Source organism: Myxocyprinus asiaticus, chromosome 1 (genome assembly GCF_019703515.2).
Source record: "Myxocyprinus asiaticus isolate MX2 ecotype Aquarium Trade chromosome 1, UBuf_Myxa_2, whole genome shotgun sequence".
NCBI lineage: Eukaryota > Metazoa > Chordata > Actinopteri > Cypriniformes > Catostomidae > Myxocyprinus > Myxocyprinus asiaticus.
The window spans coordinates 38,115,201-38,135,752 of NC_059344.1; the positions used below are offsets into that span (position 1 = coordinate 38,115,201).

Consider the following 20,552-nt stretch of genomic DNA (forward strand, 5'->3'; position numbering starts at 1 on the left):
TCGCCCACAAACACTTTTTCATGCAGGCTTGAATGAGCCGGTGCACTCCTGGATACCTGGCAGTTGGAGTACCTTTAATGTGGCTCAATATATCGACCTTGCCCTGCGGATAAGTGGTTCAACTTTCACTGTTGGGGAGGCATATAACAAGCCGGAGTCCCACATCATGGCCGCCAAGCCGGAGTCCCACATCATGGCCGCCGAGCCGGAGTCCCACATCATGGCTGCCAAGCTGGAGTCCCACGTCATGGCCACTGAGCAGGAGTCCCACGTCATGGCCGCCGAGCTGGAGTGTCACGTCATGGTCGCCGAGCCGGAGTGCCACGTCATGGTCGCCGAGCCAGGGTCCCACGTCATGGTCGCTGAGCCAGGGTCCCACATCATGGTCGCAGAGCTTGCGCCATCTTCTGCCCCGGATCCTGAGTCTACACCATGCCATGTCACAGCCACGCCTTGTCCTGCTCCATGCCATGTCACATCCATGCCTCGGTCTGCTCCATGCCATGTCACAGCCACGCCTCAGTCTGCTCCATGCCATGTCACAGCCATGCCTGAGTCTGCTCCCTGTCAAGTCACAATATCGCCTCAGCCTGCTCCATGCCATGTCACAGCCATGCCTGAGTCTGCTCCCTGTCAAGTCACAATAACGCCTCAGCCTGCTCCATGCCATGTCACAGCCATGCCAGAGTCTGCTCCCTGCCATACCACAGCCACACCTGAGTCTGCTCCAGGTCATGTCACAGCAATGCCTTAGCCTGCTCCATGCCATGTCACAGCAACGCCTCAGCCTACTCCATGCCATGTCACAGCAACACCTCAGCCTGCTCTATGCCATGTCACAGCAATGCCTGTGCCTGTCACAATAACTCCTCAGTCTGCTTCATGCCATGTCACAGCCAAACCTCAGTCTGCTCCATGCCATGTCACAGCCAAGCTTCAGTCTGCTCCATGCCATGTCTCAGCTAAGCCCAGACTGCTCCATGCCATGTCACAGCCAAGCTTCAGTCTGCTCCATGCCATGTCTCAGCTAAGCCCAGACTGCTCCATGCCATGTCACAAGCAAGCTTTTGCTCCATGGTCCAGGCCCACCTCTGTTCCAAGGTCCAGGCCCACCTCTGTTCCAAGGTCCAGGCCCTCCTCTGTTCCAAGGTCCAGGCCCTCCTCTGTTCCAAGGTCCAGGCACTGCCTCTGTTCCAAGGTCCAGGCCCGACTCTGTTCCAAGGTCCAGGCCCGCCTCTGCTCCACGTTCCAGGGCAGCTTCTGCTCCATGGTCCAGGGCCACCTCCGCTCTACGAGCCAGCGCTCATGCCTGCCATGGCCAACGAGTCAGCATCCACGCCTACCATGGCCAAGTCAGTGATCCTGCCATACCATGTTACCACGTCATGCCATGTAGCCACGTCAAGTCACCACAGCCACCACCCCCCCTCCCCCAGCTCCCTATTGAACTTTGTGTTTATGTTTTGGGGCACCGAGAGCTGCCCTAATGGGGGGGATATGTCACATCTAGATGTGTTCATGTTCATGTTTTGTGTTTATGTCTTTGTAGAAGAATCAACAATAAGGAAGCGGGGTGGCAGTCCAGATAAATCAAGCTTTAATGGTTTACCAGTCTAACAAACAGTCTTTGGCTTTTCAACTTTACAGCAGCGCATTTACTCTTCAGCTTCACAACAAGGTATCTACTCTAGCCTTAGTCGTAAGAGACAGCACAAACTCATAAATAATTAAGGTTCACAGCTTTGCAGCATTTAGCTTCACGATCTGGCAGGTCTGTGTGACTGGGACTCTTTCTCCCTCACTGGTGTTCTCGGCGGCCTTTTCAAGCCCATCTCCATTGTCACTGTAACAAGACACAGGTGTTATGTATCATTAATCACCAGGTGATGGCCATTACCGCTTCCTCTCTCCCCAGTGACAGACACATGACCACGTCCCGCTCCACAGTCTTTTATTTTGAAAAGTTTTCCATGTAAAGTCATGTGATTATCCTGTTTCCCTCATGTTCATGTGTCCTGTTCCCATTGGTTATAATCTTGTTATTAGTTCTGTTATGTCACTGGTTCATGGTCATTGTCTTGTTATCTTGTTTATAGTTCTGTCTGTTCATTGGTTAATGTGACCCTTGTCTATGTATTTAAGTCTCATGTTTCCATGATATCAGGGTCAGGTATTGTTTGTATGTTTGTTTGTGTTGGCATGCTTAGGTCAAGTCAAGTCAAGTCCATGTTCATGTTCATGTTTGTGTTTAGTGTCAAGTCAAGTCAAGTTTGTTTGGTTTCATGTTTCTGAATTTACCACATATATAAGGAATAAATTGCACTTGGGTTCTTACTCTTCATCGTCATTGTCTGTTCATGCTCTTCATGTATAAGCTACGTTTCAGCACAGACCCACGTTACAGAGACTACGTTACCATGGGTCTGTTCCAAAACCAAGTGAGCGTCCCCTGGAGGCAGCATTTTAAGACATCATAGGTGCTCCCGACACAAAGGCTGTTCAAAATGTTAGGTATCTTAATTATGCTGCCTCTTAAGATATCTCGTTTTGGCCAAATTTTAAGGTAGCATCATATGTATCCTTCCCCGGTTAGGCGATCCCAGAATGCATCGTGATGAGCTCAGCAAAAAAATAAATCCATGATGGCAGATGAAATTTAGATTATAAATATATCAATTTACTAATGATAAGGTATAGGTTAATAACAGTTTAATATGATGCAAAACTGACTATTTTGCCTAAAATGCATGAGTACAGCATTATTACTGCTCATTAGAGGATTCCGTTGTTCCTCCCACGTAACTGCATTGAAATCAGTTGGGAGTCAAGTGTCACGTCTGCTGTGCATGAGGAGCGCTATTTGAATGATATGTGGAGTTGCCACCTATGTAGAGCGTTCCAAATCAGACCCTTATGAGGCATCATTTCATTAAAGAAATAGTTCACCCAAAAACAAATATTCTCTTATTATTCACTTACCCTGATGCCATCCCTGATGTGTATGACTGTCTTTCTTCAGCAGAACACAAATTAAGATTTTTAGAAAAACGTTGAAGCTCTGTAGGTCCTTATAATGTAAGTAATCGGGTGCCATCAGGCTGCTGGCTATTTGATGGTCCAAAAGGCATATTTAGGCAGCATAAAAGTAATCCACATGACTCCAGTTGATCAATTAATGTCTTCTGAAGCAAACCGATAGATTGGTATAAGAAACAAATCGATAATTAAAACCAGGGTGTGCTGAGTGACTCCAGCCAGGTCTCCTAAGCAACCAAACTGGCCCGGTTGCTAGGGAAGGTAGAGTCACATGGGTTAACCTCCTCGTGGTCGCGATTAGTGGTTCTCGCTCTCAATGGGGCACATGGTAAGTTGTGCGTGGATCGCGGAGAATAGCATGAGCCTCCACATGCTGTGAGTCTCCGCGGTGTTATGCAGAGCAAGCCATGTGATAAGATGCACGGATTGACTGTCTCAGAAGCAGAGGCAACTGAGACTTGTCCTCCGCCACCCGGATTGAGATGAGTAACCGCGCCACTATGAGGACCTAGTAAGTAGTGGGAATTGGGCATGTCAAATGGGGGAGAAAAGGGGATAAAATTAGAAATAAAAAATAAAAAACTCTGGAATGTGATCAAGAGGTAGACGGATGGCCACAAGCCATCAAACAAAGCCGAGCTGCTTGAATTTTTGCGCCAGGAGTGGCATAAAGTCACCCAACAACAATATAAAAGATGCATGAAAGCTGTATTAGTATTGTGTTGTTTAAAAATGAATATTAACTTGTTTTCTTTACATTATTCAAGGTCTGAAAACACTGCATCTTTTTTGTTATTTTGACCAGTTGCCTTTTTCTGCAAATAAATGCTCTAAATGACAATATTTTTATTTGGAATTTGGGAGAAATTTTGTCAGTACTTTATAAAATAAAATAAACATTTTCATTTTACACAAACACATACCTATAAATAGTAAATCCAGAGAAACTGATAATTTTGCAGTGGCTGTATATGTGTCTATATGTGATTACAAATGTGACTATTCACATATGGTGAAGTTGTAAAAAAAAAAAATCTATGGAGGCAATGCCCCTCCTTAGGCCCAGCCATGGTTCTACCATGCTTTTGTACCACTGTAAATCATGTATGCTTTAAAGTACTTTGGAATAACATGTAAATACCATGGTATATGACAATTTTAATCATTCAGTACTGTACCATGATATGCCACAGTGCAATGGTATTACCATCTGATACCACCACTGTTCCATGGTACTGCCACATTTGTAAGTGATAATAGACTCTAACAATGAGATCAGTAAAGGAAAGTAAGACTGCACTCACCCTGCAGGACAGACGCAGCCCGGCACACACAGCTCATGGGCAGAGCAGGTGAGGTTGAGTAAATATGACTCACAGGTCTTTTCACAAGCTAAACCTTTACTGGCAGAGAGTTCATCCAATCTGTTCCCACAATCCTCATAAAACTGCCCAGGTGGACACAGCGTATCTGAGAGAGGAGAGAACACATACACTGAACTCCAGCAAACACACACTGCAGACATTCACAGGAAACTAGAGTTCAGAGTACATTGCAAGGATAATCAACAGCAGCATCACAGGATGCTGAAACATAACACTCACCAATAATTGAGCTCTGGGAAACAAGTTTTCCATCTTGACAAATTCTGTTGAAGAAGTAAAGAAAGATTTGAACTGATCTGAGGTGGTGAGTGTATTCTACTGTGCTACAGTGATCATTCAGTTTTTGTCCTTATAAAACAGTAGTTTTTACTGGGAATGGGATTTAATGCAGAGTCTGACAGCATGGTGACTGCTTAATATGAGTGAATAAGACGATCTTACTGTACACCTGATGATGTCATGATCACATCTCCAGGAGAGTAATCAGCACCAAGAAAACTGCATGGACACTCACTCCTGTACCACAACATATGAAATATGTGTCATAAATGAATATAAGTGTCGAAAATTCTGTCATCATTTATTCACTCTCGCGTTGTTATCAAACCTGGCACGTGTCTTGAGGTGCCACATTTGAATGGACGCAAATGCAAGTGAGAATTTATGGGTATGGTGGAGGTGAAGATTTTCAGTGAATAACAATATACATTTTGCTCTGTTCTTCCACAAAGCTATATCATGGCTTCAAGAGACTTCGAATATAGTGTATACTTTTATGGTGCTTTTTTGTCATTTTTGAACATAGACAGCAGCACCTGAATTCATTTACTTTAATTGTATGGAAAAGAGTGGTCAAGACATTCTGCTAAACTTCCCCTTTTTTGTTCAAGGAAAGAACATTATACAGGTTTGGAATGGTATGAAAGTGAGTTAAATAATGACAGATTTATTTTTTTAATTTAGCTTAAATTGTAGACAATTCGGTTGGCTAAGTCTCTATTGGTACAACTAAATGTATTTCCCAAAGCACAAGCCCTAGTGGTAACAGTCTAACTAGAAACGAAACTGAATTGTCAGCACTCACATACTGCATTCACTATAACCAAAAGTCTTGTTATGCCATTACCACCTCTTACCACTGGACCACACCCTTCATCAGTGATGAACATGTAGTGAGGATTCAGCATGCTGAGTTATAAGACTATAAAATATCTCTGATCTGTTTAAGATTAGCTGGGTTAGAGGTGAGAGACTGCAGGCCACAGCGCAGTTGCTGAGTTTGTAGCAGAGTAAGAGGCCGAAATCCTTCTCTATCACATCCCTGACTTTCTCTCAGCCTCTGCCAGCATGAGTGCTGTAACTCTAGTACACGCTGAGTATGTGGCAGTGGGACACGGGACATTTAAGGGAAGTGAACCCGTGTGAGGGTGGGGAGGCTAAAAGCGTTATACAACACCAGAGGTTGTCAGGTCCACAACATTTTACAGCCTGCTTGAACAACGACTTGAAATAACTTCACTCTCACATATATTAAATAACTCAATCAAGGTTAGTCACACATCTAATTTTTTAAATAATGAAGAGGGTATTGTGTTAAAAAAAGTAACATATTTATTAATTTCACAAGTTCAAGTTCATTTGCATTTAACCCTTGAGTGATATAAAGGTAAACATAATTGGCTGTCTTTGATGGAGTGCTCAAGCCCAAAACTCGACTCACACAGTAAATTCCCCCACTGGACTACTCAATTAATAAAGTTATTATAATATTAAATACATAAAATGAGTGAATAGAAACAGAGGCAGAGATGATTTAGGCAGAATACTGTTAAACGGGTTCCCACCCTTTTTGACTAAAGAATTTTCATTTCTTCTTTCAGTCATTTGTGATTACTGGATATGGAATTTTACAACTAATTTTTTTCAGACCGTTTAGCTAATGAATACTTTAGAGAGATTTGTGAACCATTTCAACCAAAAAACTGAAAAGAACTGACTCAAAAAATTGATCAGCTCATAAATCAGACATCACTATCGCATGCGGCAATGTTTTAAAAGCTCTACACAAGAGCACGATGAAATATTTAAAAAAAGAGCAAAACTAGTCAAATATATTTTCATAGAAATTTTCATGACAATTAAAGTTAAAGTAGAGATGTAGAGTTAAAGTAGAGATGTTTATGATTGTGAAGGTGCGTGTACCGTGGCACGCAGGTGTGTGTGTGCATGTTGAAGTATGTTCCTTCCGGGCAAACACACCCCTCTTCACACTCATCCCCACACGGCTGTGGAAGAGACAGAAACTGGCAGCGACGCTGACACGAAGACACGCAGACTCCATACTCCATAGTAGGCGGACACGAGACGGCTGCAAAACAAACACACATCCAGGCAAGTCATGCAAACCCCAAAGAGATACAGAATGTTTCTTTAAATGTTAAAATATGTTTATATGTATGTGAATGTGTATGCAATATTGATTAGGACGGTATTGAAGCACGTGTGTGTGTGTGTGTGTGTGTGTAGGCAGGTTTAAGTGGTTTACGAGGACTTTTTTTAGGTTACAAACTGGTAATTACAAGGGTATTATGCTATAAATGTGGTTTATGAGGACATTTCTAGTGTCCCCATAATTTAAATCGCTTAAAAAACATACTAAACGATGTTTTATTGAAAATTTAAAAAATGCAGAAAGTTTTTTGTGAGGGTTAGGTTTAGGGGTAGGGTTAGGGTTAGGGGACAGAATCTATAGTTTGTACAGTATAAAAATTATGTCTATGGAGAGTCCTCATAATGATAGCTGCACCAACATGTGTGTGTGTTAGTCTCACCGCACTCAGGCAGGTGTGTGCGGAACTCAATGATGACACTGTGTCTCCTGCAGGTCCGTGCGTAGTGAGCAATGATGGAGCAAAGGCACGGCGCTCCACACTTACATACGTCCGCACGACATTGTAGCTGGAATGCCACTGGACTTACATACTCGTAACAGGCAGAAAACACTTCCTGCATCAGCATGTCACACTTCTCCACTGCATAGGGGGCTGACATCACACACACCATCAAAATCATGCCACTATCATGCCATAAAGACCAGACAGAGAGCTTGAATAGACGTTATGGTGTGTGTATATAGGTATGTATTCAGGTATGTAAATGTGTCACCTGCTTGCTGGTGAGTGTCACAGGGGTCGAGCTGGGGTAAGCTGGGCTGTGGCACACATGCTGAAGAAACACGCCATGCATTTCCAAACAAGTATGGTGTGCTCTCGATCATGCCAGATGGTGCGCTTGAGTAATAGTCAAACAATCAACACATTTTGTACACATATTAAGTACACATAAGAAGTAAAGAAAGAAAGAAGTAATGAAGTAAATGAAAGAACGAAAGAACGAAAGAAAGAAAGAAAGAAAGAAAGAAAGAAAGAAAGAATTAAGTACAGAAAGAAAGAAAAAGAGAGATAATGGGGAAAAAAGCAGGAAGCAGGGTGATCAGTTGAAAACTCACAGGAAATCATCCTGAATGTTTCCGTTAAAGGTCCCGCAGAGCCCCACAGTATCATCTCTCCAGTGTTCCTCCAACTGGAGGTATAGCCTGAACTCTCTCCAGTTATACTGCAGCCGCAGACCCTGCGATGACTTCACCTGAACAAACATGGAGGACAGCTCCTGGATCTGAAACACATCTGCACACAGCAAGAGAAAAATATCCCATATCAAACATATGAATGAATATGAATAAAAACAGATATTTGAAAAAAAATCACTGTGAAATATCACATAAAAAAATTACTTTTAAAGACATCACAATAAAAAATAAAAGAAGAAGAAGAAGAAGAAGAAGAAAAGAACACAAAATCAGGTTCTAGGGATGGACCAATTAGGCTCCAGTTCACATAAATTGTATTGCAAATGCATTTGCAGAACATATCCAAGGTAAAAGCTTAAAAACATAGAAATCTACAATAAAAAGAGTTTACCACATCAAAACAGTGTAACAACACTCAACCATCTCAACATATAGCAGTTGTAGTAAATTACCATCTGAATATGGCAGTGAAATCCTGAACTGGCTTGCCAGAAAAACCTCTCCACTGTGGCTCATTGTGATCTCAGTGCGTGGATCCTCATCAACCACCAGGTTCACTGACTGTATACAAGCACCATCCAGATTCTGCAGTAAACACAGACACACACACCACAAATAAAATCTGAGATTCTGAACTTCTTAAATCATACACACACTTATAGTACTGTATCCACACACATAATAACAGCTATTACTGCACATCACACACAGGCTAAATGGATTAATGACTGCACAGGGAAACAAACATATCGGTTCATCTGTACATTTAAATTTGGACTAATTCAGTTATCATGTCATTTAGGAATTAAACATTAATGCTTGTGAATGAGTTCCTGAGAGCTGTTCACAGGAGATAACCCACTCTGAATCGCTACATTCAAGAAAATTATGGACTCTACCAACAGGTGCCTATGCAGAGATCTTTCACTGACCGCTTCACTGAAATACATCTCTCTTTCTTCTCTCTTGCTCTCTCTCTATTAGTGACTACAAAGTCTTTGGCTCTGTCATTCAGAGGATTAGATAAGCAGAATAGCTTGTTCAGATTCCAGACAGTGACACCATACACCAGAATGCTCTCCGTGTGTTGAGTTGTAGCATCAACAGTGCTGGGCTTTGGGAAAGGAAGGCTTTCAGGGGGGAAATCTCTTCATCTTTTGTATCTTTTCTTGTTTTATCTGTCAAAGCTAAGCAGGGTATAATCACGACACAAACACATCGTAGACTTTGTTTCATCTTGACCCAAAACCTGAAACTAAAGCCAGGACAAAAGCTGTGTAATCATTTGCATAATCCTTACCTAATCTAGCAACTAATTTAGCTAACATACTGTAGTAACAAATCCAGCTACTCTAGCAGCTTAATTGCCAGTTACTTGACTAATCAAACAAATCTGTCTGTCTACTGAAGCTGCGTTCCAGCCACCAGATTACTCTTTAGATCAACACACCAGAACAATTCTGGAACATGATGAATAAAGGTTTGGCATGCTACATCTGGCATGCCTTTTGTCTTTTCTCTTTTTTGTGCTATTGCTTTAGTTTTATGTTAGTGCAGACAGAATGAAAGTGCAGAAAGACTTACGGCTCCACAGGGTGCATTCTGAATGGTCACAGTGAACCTGCCAGAGTTTCTGCTCTTGGCTAAAACATACTGGCACGTAGCAGGAAAGGTGTAAATGCGGCCATCAAATGACTGGAAGAACATATCTCCTGTGACAGAGCACTCTCCTGTATCAACCACAACAGAGTAGTTTCTTAGTAATGGTGGAAATCTTTCCATTAACATTATGCTGTTATCAGATTGAAATGTTGGAATTAGTTAATTAAAAGAGAGATTTTGCCTTTAGAAAAAGACCATGATTCATGAATAAACGTACTTGCTACATTTGACAAATTAATAGAATCTCAGGAATCACAAGATAATAAAATGCCAACAAGATAGTCAGCTTCAGTGAAGTAAGAAAATGTGGTTTATAAAGAGTGAGTGAATGACTGTGAATGTGAAAATGATTCAATTAGACATTATAAGTGAGACAACATAGATGTGCAAAACAAAGTTTGTGAATAAGAGGGTGAGACAGGCACAGTAAAAAAGAACAAAACAGAACATAATGGACCCTTTTCACATCTCCAGGCACGGAATGCAGAAGTACACAACAGGGGTATACATTTCTACAGTGGTGAATAGAAGACCACAGCAAATATTATTTTCTATTTCCCATTTGCTCCAAAAGCAAAATAAAAAATCCACTATAACTTTTCCACTTCTTTCCAAATGAGGATAAAAATAGAGGCCGGTCAATAATGGCTGACAGAAGAAACAAAGTTGCCAAATTTGCTGTGACTCCCTTAGCAGCTATATTAGAAACCACATCATGACAGTGATGACTAGTTTGTTGGAAGTTCACATTAAAGGAATACTTTACCCAAAAATTTAAATTCTCTCATCATTTACTCAACTCAAACATTTTCAGAAGAATATTTCAGCTTTGTAGGTCCATACAATGCAAGTGAATGGTGACCAGACATTTGTAGCTCCAAAAATCACATAAAGGAAACATAGAAGTAATCCTAAAGACTCCAGTGGTTAAATCCATATTTACAGAAGTGATATAATAGGTGTGGGTGAGAAACAGATAAATATTTAAGTCCTTTTTAAATCTCCACTTTAACTTTCACTTTTACATCTGAAAGTCACATATGGTGCCTGTTTAGTTTCACTTTCACACTTGAAAGTGAAAATTAAAGTGGAGATTTAGAGTAAAAAATGTTTCTCGCCCAGACCCATAATATCGCTTCTGAAGATTTGGATTTAAACACTGGAGTCATATGGATTACTGTTATGTTTCCTTTATGTGTTTTTTGGAGCTACAAAGGCCTGATCACCATTCACTTGCATTGTAAGGACCTACAGAGCTGAGATATTTTTCAAAAAATATTTGTTTGTGTTCTGCAGAAGAAAGAAAGTCATACACATCTGAGATGCATGAGGGTGAGTAAATGATGACATAATTGTTATTTTTGGTTGAACTATCCCTTTAATACAAGGGTAAACTAGCACAAAGAAAACTGTTATAAATTGACACAAAATAATAATAATAAATAATAATAAATATAAAATATTTGCTAGATTTACACTGCAAAATAAGGCTGAAAAACTTGATCACATGCTGTGAAAATGGTCCAACAAAAAGTGAGTAAAAAACAAACAAACAAAAAAAACAACAGATAAAAACCTGGGCAGTTGTGCTCAGTGCAGTTCCATACTCCCCCCTCACATGTGCTGAGAGACACAAAATATAAATAAATAAAGCTGAGTACATACATTCAAAAACACACACAAAAATAGCATGCATTTTTATTATAATTTTTTTGTGTGTATGAGTTAAATTAATCTTCATGCATTCAAGTTTGCAGTGCAGTATGGATAGTAAATAGTGTCTGACCAGTTGTTGCAGTCCTCTTGTATGACGTGTCCAGAGGAGTACAGCATACCGTGGTGCTCACATGGACAGTCCGATGCCTTAACACACACTCCGTCCTCGTAGATCAAATCTAGACACAGCCAAATTATTGTATTATCATCAACAAATGAACACACATATTGAGGACATGCTCTGCACTGTTATGTTACTACCATCAGGGCAATAGCAGCCATCCAAACACTGCAGCTTGCTGTCTATGCACATGTGTTCGATGTTGCAATGTGTAGGGCAGCAGGTGATACACTCTCTGAAATGGAGCTCACCAGGGCAATCAACATCTACAGCCAAGAACAAGAACATAAACTCTCACAATATGTATCTCCCTGCAAAATATACACTCAAATGCACAAAACCCACATGTTTTACACTAGCTTTGAACATATTTCTTAACAACAGAGATAAGAGTCTAAACTATCAATTTTATAACACTTAAAAGTACATTTGATACATAAATAAAATGTATACAAGCAAACATTTGTGTATTTGTAAGCAACCCACCACAAACAGGAAAGTGTGCTCTCCAGTTATGCAGTGGATGTTCAGCATGGGCACATGCCCTGGCATATTCTGTGAACACCTGGCACACAACATCACCATTGGGACCGGAACTGCACCAGGAAAAAAACATTACACACACATAGCAGTTGTAAAGCAATGCAATAAAATCAATTCTATCAGTAAGACTCGGGATAATTGGAATTAATATGACTGTAGAGATATTTAGAACATTTGGTGTAAGCCCTGTCCTACGGTTCAGTGCTCAGATACTTGCTTGAACCGCCAGATCTTGACTGAAGGCAATAATGGCAGTGCAGAGGAGCTTACCCCTACTGCAGGACGGAACCTAAACTTGTGGTGATGTGGTGGAGGGGGTGAAAACAACGGAGGCAAATGAGCGATGAAAGACAGCGGTGCAGAGCTTATAAAGCAGGGGCTGGATGGGATTGGATGAGATGCCTGAACTGAATGAATGCATAAAGATCCCAAGTCTTTCTGCTAGAACTACACTTACACTTCCATTTCCAGCAGTAAATTTAGGTTATCACTTCTGCATAATGAAGTAGTTTTCAAATGTGGATTTAGAGTTTTCCAGTATAATGTATTATTAGTAGGTGTGGTAATGTCAGTGCTCCCGCAATATGGAGTCAGGAGGTCAGTGAGTGTTACATCAGTACTTACAGGCAGAGGTCATTGGAGCAGCTGGCCATGTATGAATTTGGACTGACAAACTCATGACAGGACTTAAACGGCTCCTTCAGTAGGGTAGCACACACCTCCTCCACTTTCTGTGGGAAGGACCAGAATACTTATTTATCAGGTGCATTGGTTTGAGTATGAATATGAGACTGTGTGGTTGGGAGGACAAGAACATGTGTGTGTTTTTGTGTGAAGTACCAATAGGACATGAGGATCTTGAGTGGCACAGGGTGAGGGATAAAGAGAGGGAACAATAGGACATCTGGCTAGCTGTGGCTCCTCCTCTGCCCAGCTGTTTCCGAACATAGCCAAATCCTGCGTCAAAACACCTGGGCCAAACATTCACAGACACATATACAACATTAATTTCATCAAATATTAGTCATCTGGCCTTGTCACAAGCAGAGTTGTGGAACAAAATTGATAAAAATGTATTAGTAATGTATTTGAAAATAAACTTTAATTTCAGGTTTTCACAATCTGAGGATACCTATACAACATTAAGCAATTGTTTTTGCATGGTTGTCTTTGGGACCTACCTACAGAGGAAGAGTGGAAGAGTAAAAAAACATTTTATTTGTCAATAAACAAAAAGTCCTTTAAGTGTACATGGTACTGGGTGTGGTTTCCAGGGAAGGCACTTACTGATCAAATGTATACTTTGAAGTCACGTGACACCATACAAGGATCGGATGTTTGAACAGCGAGCTCTGCACACTTTGCTTGTTTTAATACCTTTTATGACATAAACCAGTGAGATTCGATACACTCTGTTCCATAACTGTTCTAGGAGGACAAACTGTCAAAGAATTCAAAATCGACATGCTCTGGAGACATTAAAAGACACTTATGTGCTCAAGCTGACACCCCTGAGCAGGCCATGTGCCTGGGAGTCGATTTGGTCGGAGAAATGCGGGAAATGTGGCGAGAGATGCTGAATATGTCAACAATGCTGACGAAGGTCGTTGCTGACTTGGAGGATCTTGCTGTGATATGTCAATCGATCACTGCCATGGAGGCTAAGTTTACTGATGTGGTCACAAGAGTGGGGGATGTTGAGAAACAGATCGATTATCTGGAGTCATCGGAGAGGGAATTATCTGCTAATCCGCTAGCGACCAAGGTGGATTTGGAGCATGTCTGGGAGAAGTTGGAGGACATGGAAAACCGCAGCCAGCGGAATAACGCCCGTATTGTGAGAGTCCCGGAGGGAGTGGAGGGACAGGATATGGTGGAATTCCTGGATTGGCTTTTTCCGAGTCTGCTTGACATAGCAGGGCATAAGCTGGAAATCAAGCAAGCTCACAGGAATCCGGCTCGGCGATCCGCGGAAGGAGACAGGCCCCGATCAATTCTGGCCAAATTTCTGAGATCATCCGATAAAGATCTTGTGTTACGTGAGGCGAGGAGTAAAGGAAGGCTTTCTTGGAAGAACCACAGCATTTTCTTGTTCCCAGACTTTGCGAACTTGACAAGAGAGAAATGTGATCGAATCAAGGAATGTAAAAAACTTTTACATCAACGGAAGGTTGGTTTTGCACTGATATTCCCGTCCAAATTGAGAATAGTTGCTAAGGATGGCTGTAAAACATTCACATGCCCACAGCAAGCGATGTCCTTCATAAAGTCAATGGAGAAAGTCATCTTGTGGTACTCACGTTGCAGCCGAGTGGACTGGCTCACTGAACATTCGCTTGACTGTTTAAAGATGCTGCGCACTCTTTTTGTGCTGGTTCCGCCTAGCGGCTGGAGTTTATTTTGTAGAGCAACACACCTTCGGGACGGTTTTGTGGATGAATCTACATGCTCTTTGTGCTTATTCCACCTATTGGCTGGAGTTTATTTTGTGGAGTATTTCTGGCAAAGTCATTGGAGTAAGTAATTTGCTTGTACTCATGTTGCAGCCAAGTGGACCAGCTTACTGAACATTCGCTTGACTGTTTGAAGAATCTGCACATTCTTTTTGTGCTGGTTCTGCCTAGCAGCTGGAGTTTATTTTGTAGAATAACACACCTTCAGGACAGTTTTATGGATGAAGCTTCACGCTCTTTGTGTTTATTCTGCCTATCGGCTGGAGTTTGTTTTACAGATTATCTTTTGCTGTGTAATTCTATCTCACAAAATGTGTTTAGAAGCACCGGACTTGAGCAATCCAACGGCAAGATTGTCATGGGAGCTCTCGTAGGTGTACATGGACTGTTTGAGTTTGGAGGGATAGACGCCAGTTGGCACTGTCATGCGCGGGGTTAATGTGCACATTTTTCTTTTTCTTTTTTTTTTCTAAGGGATGTTCGGGGTTTGATTGTTGCACTAATGTTGGAATGTGGTCTTTATAATCTTGTCTTTGACACACTACCTATTTTTCTTATATGTCAAAATGTCAAATGTTAATATGAGTGGATTGCCTCTCTCCACGTGGAATGTGAATGGGTTGGGGTACCCCATAAAAAGAAGGAAGGATATTTCTCTTCTTAAGCGTAAGAAATATGATATTGTGTTTCTTCAAGAAACACACCTTTCTCCGCAAGAAGCTGACAAATTTGGAAAGATATGGGGTGGGCATTTTTTTTATAGTCCTGGCTCGAGTAAGAGCAGGGGAGTCATTACGCTGATAAGTAAACATCTACAATTCAAATTTCTCAAACAGAGTAAAGATAAATTAGAAAGAGTCATTAATGTTTTAGCTGAAATTCAGGGACAAAACCTTATTTTGGCTAATATTTATGCACCTAACATTGATGATCAGGGCTTTTTTATAGATCTTGAAGGGATGTTGCAAGCTGCTGGCACCCCTCAAGATATAATATTGGGAGGAGACTTTAATCTTTTGATGGACTCAGTCCTTGATCATAGTGAAGCAAAAGTGTGCAAGCCCCCTAGAGCAACATTGACACTTCACAGGATGTGTAAATATCTTGGTCTTACAGATATTTGGAGACTATTGAACCCATCTGGTAGGGACTATACCTTTTTTTATCAGTCCATAAGATTTACTCAAGAAAAGTCCCTCATTTCATCTGTCATTGATTGCTCAGTTGGAAACATTTTCGTCTCAGATCATGCCCTGGTGTGTTTAGAGGTGTTGCCACATATGAAGAAAAGGAAATCATATAGTTGGCACTTTAATGTATCCCTCTTGCAAAATCCTGAATTCAAACAAATGCTAAAGGCTGAAATCAGTCTCTATATGGAGACCAACTGGTCCTCAGTATCCTCTATGGCGTGGCTTCGGAGGCACTGAAGGTGGTTCTTAGGGGCCGGGTTATACAGTATGCCGTATTCATCAAAAAATCCAAAGTACAAAAACTAGTGGAATTGGAAAGTAATATTAAAAGTGCCGAGGCAGAGCTGAAGCGCCGAATGTCGTCTAATGGCCTCAGAGAATTGACCCGATTGAAATACGGATATAATACTATTTTGTCATAGAAGGTGGAGTTTTGGCCATTCAGGGCAAGACAGTCAAACTTTGAGTCGGGCACAAAACAGGGAAGCTTCTGGCTAGATATATAAAACAGAAAGAGTCTTTTTCTACCATTTCCTCAGTGAAATCTGCTATTGGTAAAATATTTACCTCAGCCACAGATATTAATAATGCTTTTAAATAATTCTATCTTGATCTTTATAGTTTCACATCTTCGTCTACTGAAGAGGATATTTGAAACTTTGTGGAACCATTAGAACTTCCTAAACTGTTGGCAGAGCGAAAACATTCTCTTGATTCTGAGATAACCTTGGAAGAGCTTGGTGAGGTAATTAAGGCTTCAGGCAAGGCTCTTGGGCCAGATGGCTTATACTACAGATCTGGCTCCACTTTCGCTAGAAGTTTATATGGAATCATTAAAGAATGGAAAACTTCTGCCAACCATGACACAAGCCCAGATCAGTCTGATTCTTAAAAAGGACAAAGATCCAAGCGAGTGTAAGAGTTACCGTCCAATTTCCCTGATCCAGCTAGATGTTAAAATATTATCAAAAATTTTGGCTAACCGACTAAGTAAAGTTATCACATCTCTAATACATATATATACATATAGATCAGGTGGGGGTTTTTTGGGGCCATAGCTCTTCTGATAACATTAGGCGTTTCATCAATATCATGTGGTCAGTGGCGAATGATCAGACTCCGGTCGCTGCCATCTCACTTGACGCTGAAAAGGCATTTGATATGGTAGAATGGGACTATCTTTTTAAGATTCTGGAAATGTATGGGTTCGGGAATACTTTTATTGGATGGATTAAGTTATTTTATAGACACCTGGTAAACAAATGGATTAATTTCAGATTACTTTACTCTGGATAGGGGCACCCGGCAGGGTTGCCCTCTTTCCCCATTATTGTTCTGTTTTGCCCTGGAACCATTAGCAGCCACGATAAGCAAGGAGGATGATTCTCCAGGGGTGATGGCGGGAGGTGTGGTACATAAGCTTTTGCTTTACGCAGATGATATTTTATTATTCGTCTCCGACCCCTCTAGATCTATGCCTTGCCTCCAAAGAATTATTAATTCCTTTTCTAAGTTCTCAGGATACAGAGTTAATTGGTCTAAATCCGAAGCTTTAGCTCTGACAGCATACTGCCCAGTAATGGCTTTTCAGCCAGGTGCCTTCCAGTGGCCCAAACAGGGCATTAAGTATATGGGTATTTTATTCCCAGCAAATTTGTGTGATTTAGTTAGAGTTAATTTTGACTTTTAATAAAAAAGGGTGGGTTTTCGGGCGATGTGGGCAGGTGGGCTTCATTACATTTATCTATGATTGGGAAGGTTAATGTTATTAAAATTAATTGTATTCCAAAATTCAACTACCTGCTACAATCTCTCCCTATAGATGTCCCCCTCTCTTATTTCAAGCAATTTGATAGCATAGCGAAGTCCTTCATTTGGAATGGTAAACGTCCCAAATTACATTTCAGTAAGTTGCATAGGCCGATTGACAAAGGTGGGCTAGGCCTACCCAAGATTTTGTTTTATTATTATGCATTGGGTCTCAGACATTTGGCTCATTGGTCGCTTCCACCTGAGAGAGCCCCTCGCTGGTTTTGTATTGAACAGAGGAAGTTCTTGCCCCTATTTCCTTTCTATCAAACTAACCGGAGAAGTTAAGTTACACCCCGTTATCTTGCATTTGCACTCGGTATGGACAAAAGGATCCAGAGTGTTTAATTTGGACATTTATTGAAATGTAGCCTCGAGCACATGGCTGAACCCAAAATTATGTCCCCTTTTTAATAAGTCCACTTTCTGCTGGACAGAGCGGACTGAGAGAGAGGTTAATATGCTCTGTGATCGATATGAGAGTGGAGTGTTGAGATCCTTTGAAAATATGGTTCAACATTTTGGGATTCCCAGATCTCAGTTCTTTAGGTATTTACAGCTGCACCACCTGCTCTGTACTATTTTTGGGAGTAGCATACACCCCCCCTAAAGTAGCAGATACTCTGGGAGTGGTGATTACTGCTTTTGGAAAAGCTCATGAGGCATCAGTGAATTACTCCCTGCTAATTAAAGTCTGGGGGGACAGAGCTTCAACTTCTCTCAAGAGATTATGGGAGAAAGATTTAAACTTGTGTTGGGCCTCATGTATTCAGATAGAAGACAAAGGCAGGCCTAACACAGTCATAAAACCTAACTGAGGCCCACACACAAAGTCATAAATCTTACTGATAAAAACCGCGCCAAAATCAAATAGAGTCCAAAACAGACTACAAATCCCATGAAGCCTTGCTCACTAAAGGATCGAACTCTCAACTTCTATTGGATGAGGCACACAACAGAACGCCCCTCAACCATGACGTCATCAGGAGTAGAAATACCTCTGAGATGCTTTTGCTCGCCGTGCTTAGATGCAGCTCATCGCTGCTCTCAGGTGTAGCCTTGTGGCACATGGAAGTAACGTACGACTTGAAACTGTGGCCATACAATCTCCATCTCGCTGGACGAGTTGAGATTACTCTACACACACACCTTCCTCTCATGTGGTATAGACTTATTTTGGTTACCAAATCTAATTATGTCACTGTTTAGTTTGTAGTTGTAAGTCAGAAGTTTATTGACTGCATTGTATTGATTATTAATTGATATTACTGCATAAATAAACTTTGTTATATTTCAAAGAGAAGTGTTTTGGTTTGTTTTGCATACACCTGTGTCAGATGCTGACAGGGGATGTCAGTGCTCGGATTCAAGCCTTCATTGTTTCTTTTCGAAGTTCGATATTCTTCGGATGTCGATTTTCCTAAGAAAACAACCTAATATTGAGTCTGTTATACTATCTGGTTATTAGTCCCTGATTCCAGTGTGGTGCCCCGGTGATATTAATCCTTATTAATATTCTATTGATTTTTGATAATTGATAATTGTCTTTGATGATTGTTGAATTTGAAGGATCAATAAGCTAGTGTTAATTTTTATCTATGTTTCATCAATGTTAATAATTAATGATCATCTTTGATAATTGTTGATTGAAAGGATTAAAAAAAGCTAACATTGATTCTCATCAATGTTCTATTGATTTTAATAATTAATAATTATCTTTGATAATTATTAATTATTGCTCATAACCAAACCCGCTCCTGAACTTGGCGCACTACATTTAATGGTGCGCCGTGTGAGGTTTTAATGAGTTAGATTCTATTATTTAATTTAAATATTAATTAATAACTAAAGAAATAATTATTAATTATTTCTGATAGTAACACTGATCTAAACAACCAGTAGAACCTACACTTGGTATTGGAGGAAGGAGTGTGGGCTAGGATTCTAAAAAACGTCAAGTCTACATCTAGAGTTGCAAGGGTGCACCTTATGCAATTTAAGATTTTACATCGATTCTATTGGACCCCCTCTAGATTGTATAGGCTTGGTCTTAAAGACACACCCAGCTCCTGGTGATGCCAGTCAGAAGATGGGGACACAACCCATGTTTTTTGGTTGAGGGTTCAGAGTTTTATGTGTGACGTATTGGGCAGTCAAATTTCATTTTGCCCCAGACTCTGTATTTTAGGCGATGGGGCGGTCATTAATATAGGGGATAAATACATAACAATGGCTGGAGCGCCCTCATTTCAAGAGTGGTGCACAGAGATGGGGAGGGTGGCGGCATTCGAGGAAATGTCATGTAGAAGGCTAGGCAATTTAGATTCATTTAGTAAAAAATGGGGCAACTATCTGGCATTCGTGGAGGGCTCTCGGGGAGGGGCTGAGATTATTTTTTAAATATTTTTTTCTTTCTTTCTTTTTTTTTGTGTGTGTGACCACAGGGATATTTGTTGAGGGTCAGGGTGGGCTTGGGTATTGGGAGGTGGGAAGGGAATAATGGGGGTTAAATGCTGATTCTTTGTCAATTGTGCGAATCAATAAAAAGTGTTAATCAGAAAAAAAAATTATACTTTGAGTGCACTGTAACTTGCTTTGGATAAAAGCGCCTGCTTTATATATATACAGTATATATCTATATATATCTATATATAGTAAAGTATAAAGTGTAATAAAACATCAATAAGACATCAGTGCCACAGTCTGCAACAAAATGAGCAAAACTTGCCATAGCTGGTCTTAAGGTCATCCTGAATGTCAGCGTTGAAATTCCCACACAGTCCACAGGTGCGTCCCACAAACTCAGGGCTCGTCTTGATGTACACAGAGCCAGTGAGTCCCTGCCAGGCCAGTGTGAAACCCTGTGGCTGTGATACTATGATGTAGTCAGAGATTCGCTCCAGCTCAACATCATGGATGTTATGAGGCAGCTGCACACTACAGAGAGTAAATATGCAGCTACAGTTAGAACTGCACACACACACTTAAAAATCGTAAAAATTGTCACTGAACAATTAATTTAGAAGATATATCACTATGGTTGGT

General features: G+C 40.9%; 1 protein-coding gene across 2 annotated transcripts in view; it reads right to left on the minus strand.

The window, feature by feature from the left end:
• Positions 1 to 20,552, minus strand: part of LOC127447046 (otogelin-like) — a 98,675-nt gene that overhangs the window by 59,402 nt on the left and 18,721 nt on the right. For both annotated transcript variants that reach the window (XM_051708574.1, XM_051708660.1), the window contains exons 8-23: positions 20,236 to 20,444; positions 12,893 to 13,023; positions 12,677 to 12,783; positions 11,996 to 12,105; positions 11,650 to 11,775; positions 11,459 to 11,567; positions 11,249 to 11,295; positions 9,595 to 9,740; positions 8,463 to 8,595; positions 7,930 to 8,107; positions 7,587 to 7,711; positions 7,253 to 7,465; positions 6,624 to 6,789; positions 4,863 to 4,937; positions 4,641 to 4,684; positions 4,341 to 4,506 (exon numbers count right to left, since the gene is read on the minus strand). In XM_051708574.1, coding sequence (XP_051564534.1) covers positions 4,341 to 4,506; positions 4,641 to 4,684; positions 4,863 to 4,937; positions 6,624 to 6,789; positions 7,253 to 7,465; positions 7,587 to 7,711; positions 7,930 to 8,107; positions 8,463 to 8,595; positions 9,595 to 9,740; positions 11,249 to 11,295; positions 11,459 to 11,567; positions 11,650 to 11,775; positions 11,996 to 12,105; positions 12,677 to 12,783; positions 12,893 to 13,023; positions 20,236 to 20,444 — 2,085 coding nt within the window. The remainder of the gene's footprint in view (positions 1 to 4,340; positions 4,507 to 4,640; positions 4,685 to 4,862; positions 4,938 to 6,623; positions 6,790 to 7,252; positions 7,466 to 7,586; positions 7,712 to 7,929; positions 8,108 to 8,462; positions 8,596 to 9,594; positions 9,741 to 11,248; positions 11,296 to 11,458; positions 11,568 to 11,649; positions 11,776 to 11,995; positions 12,106 to 12,676; positions 12,784 to 12,892; positions 13,024 to 20,235; positions 20,445 to 20,552) is intronic.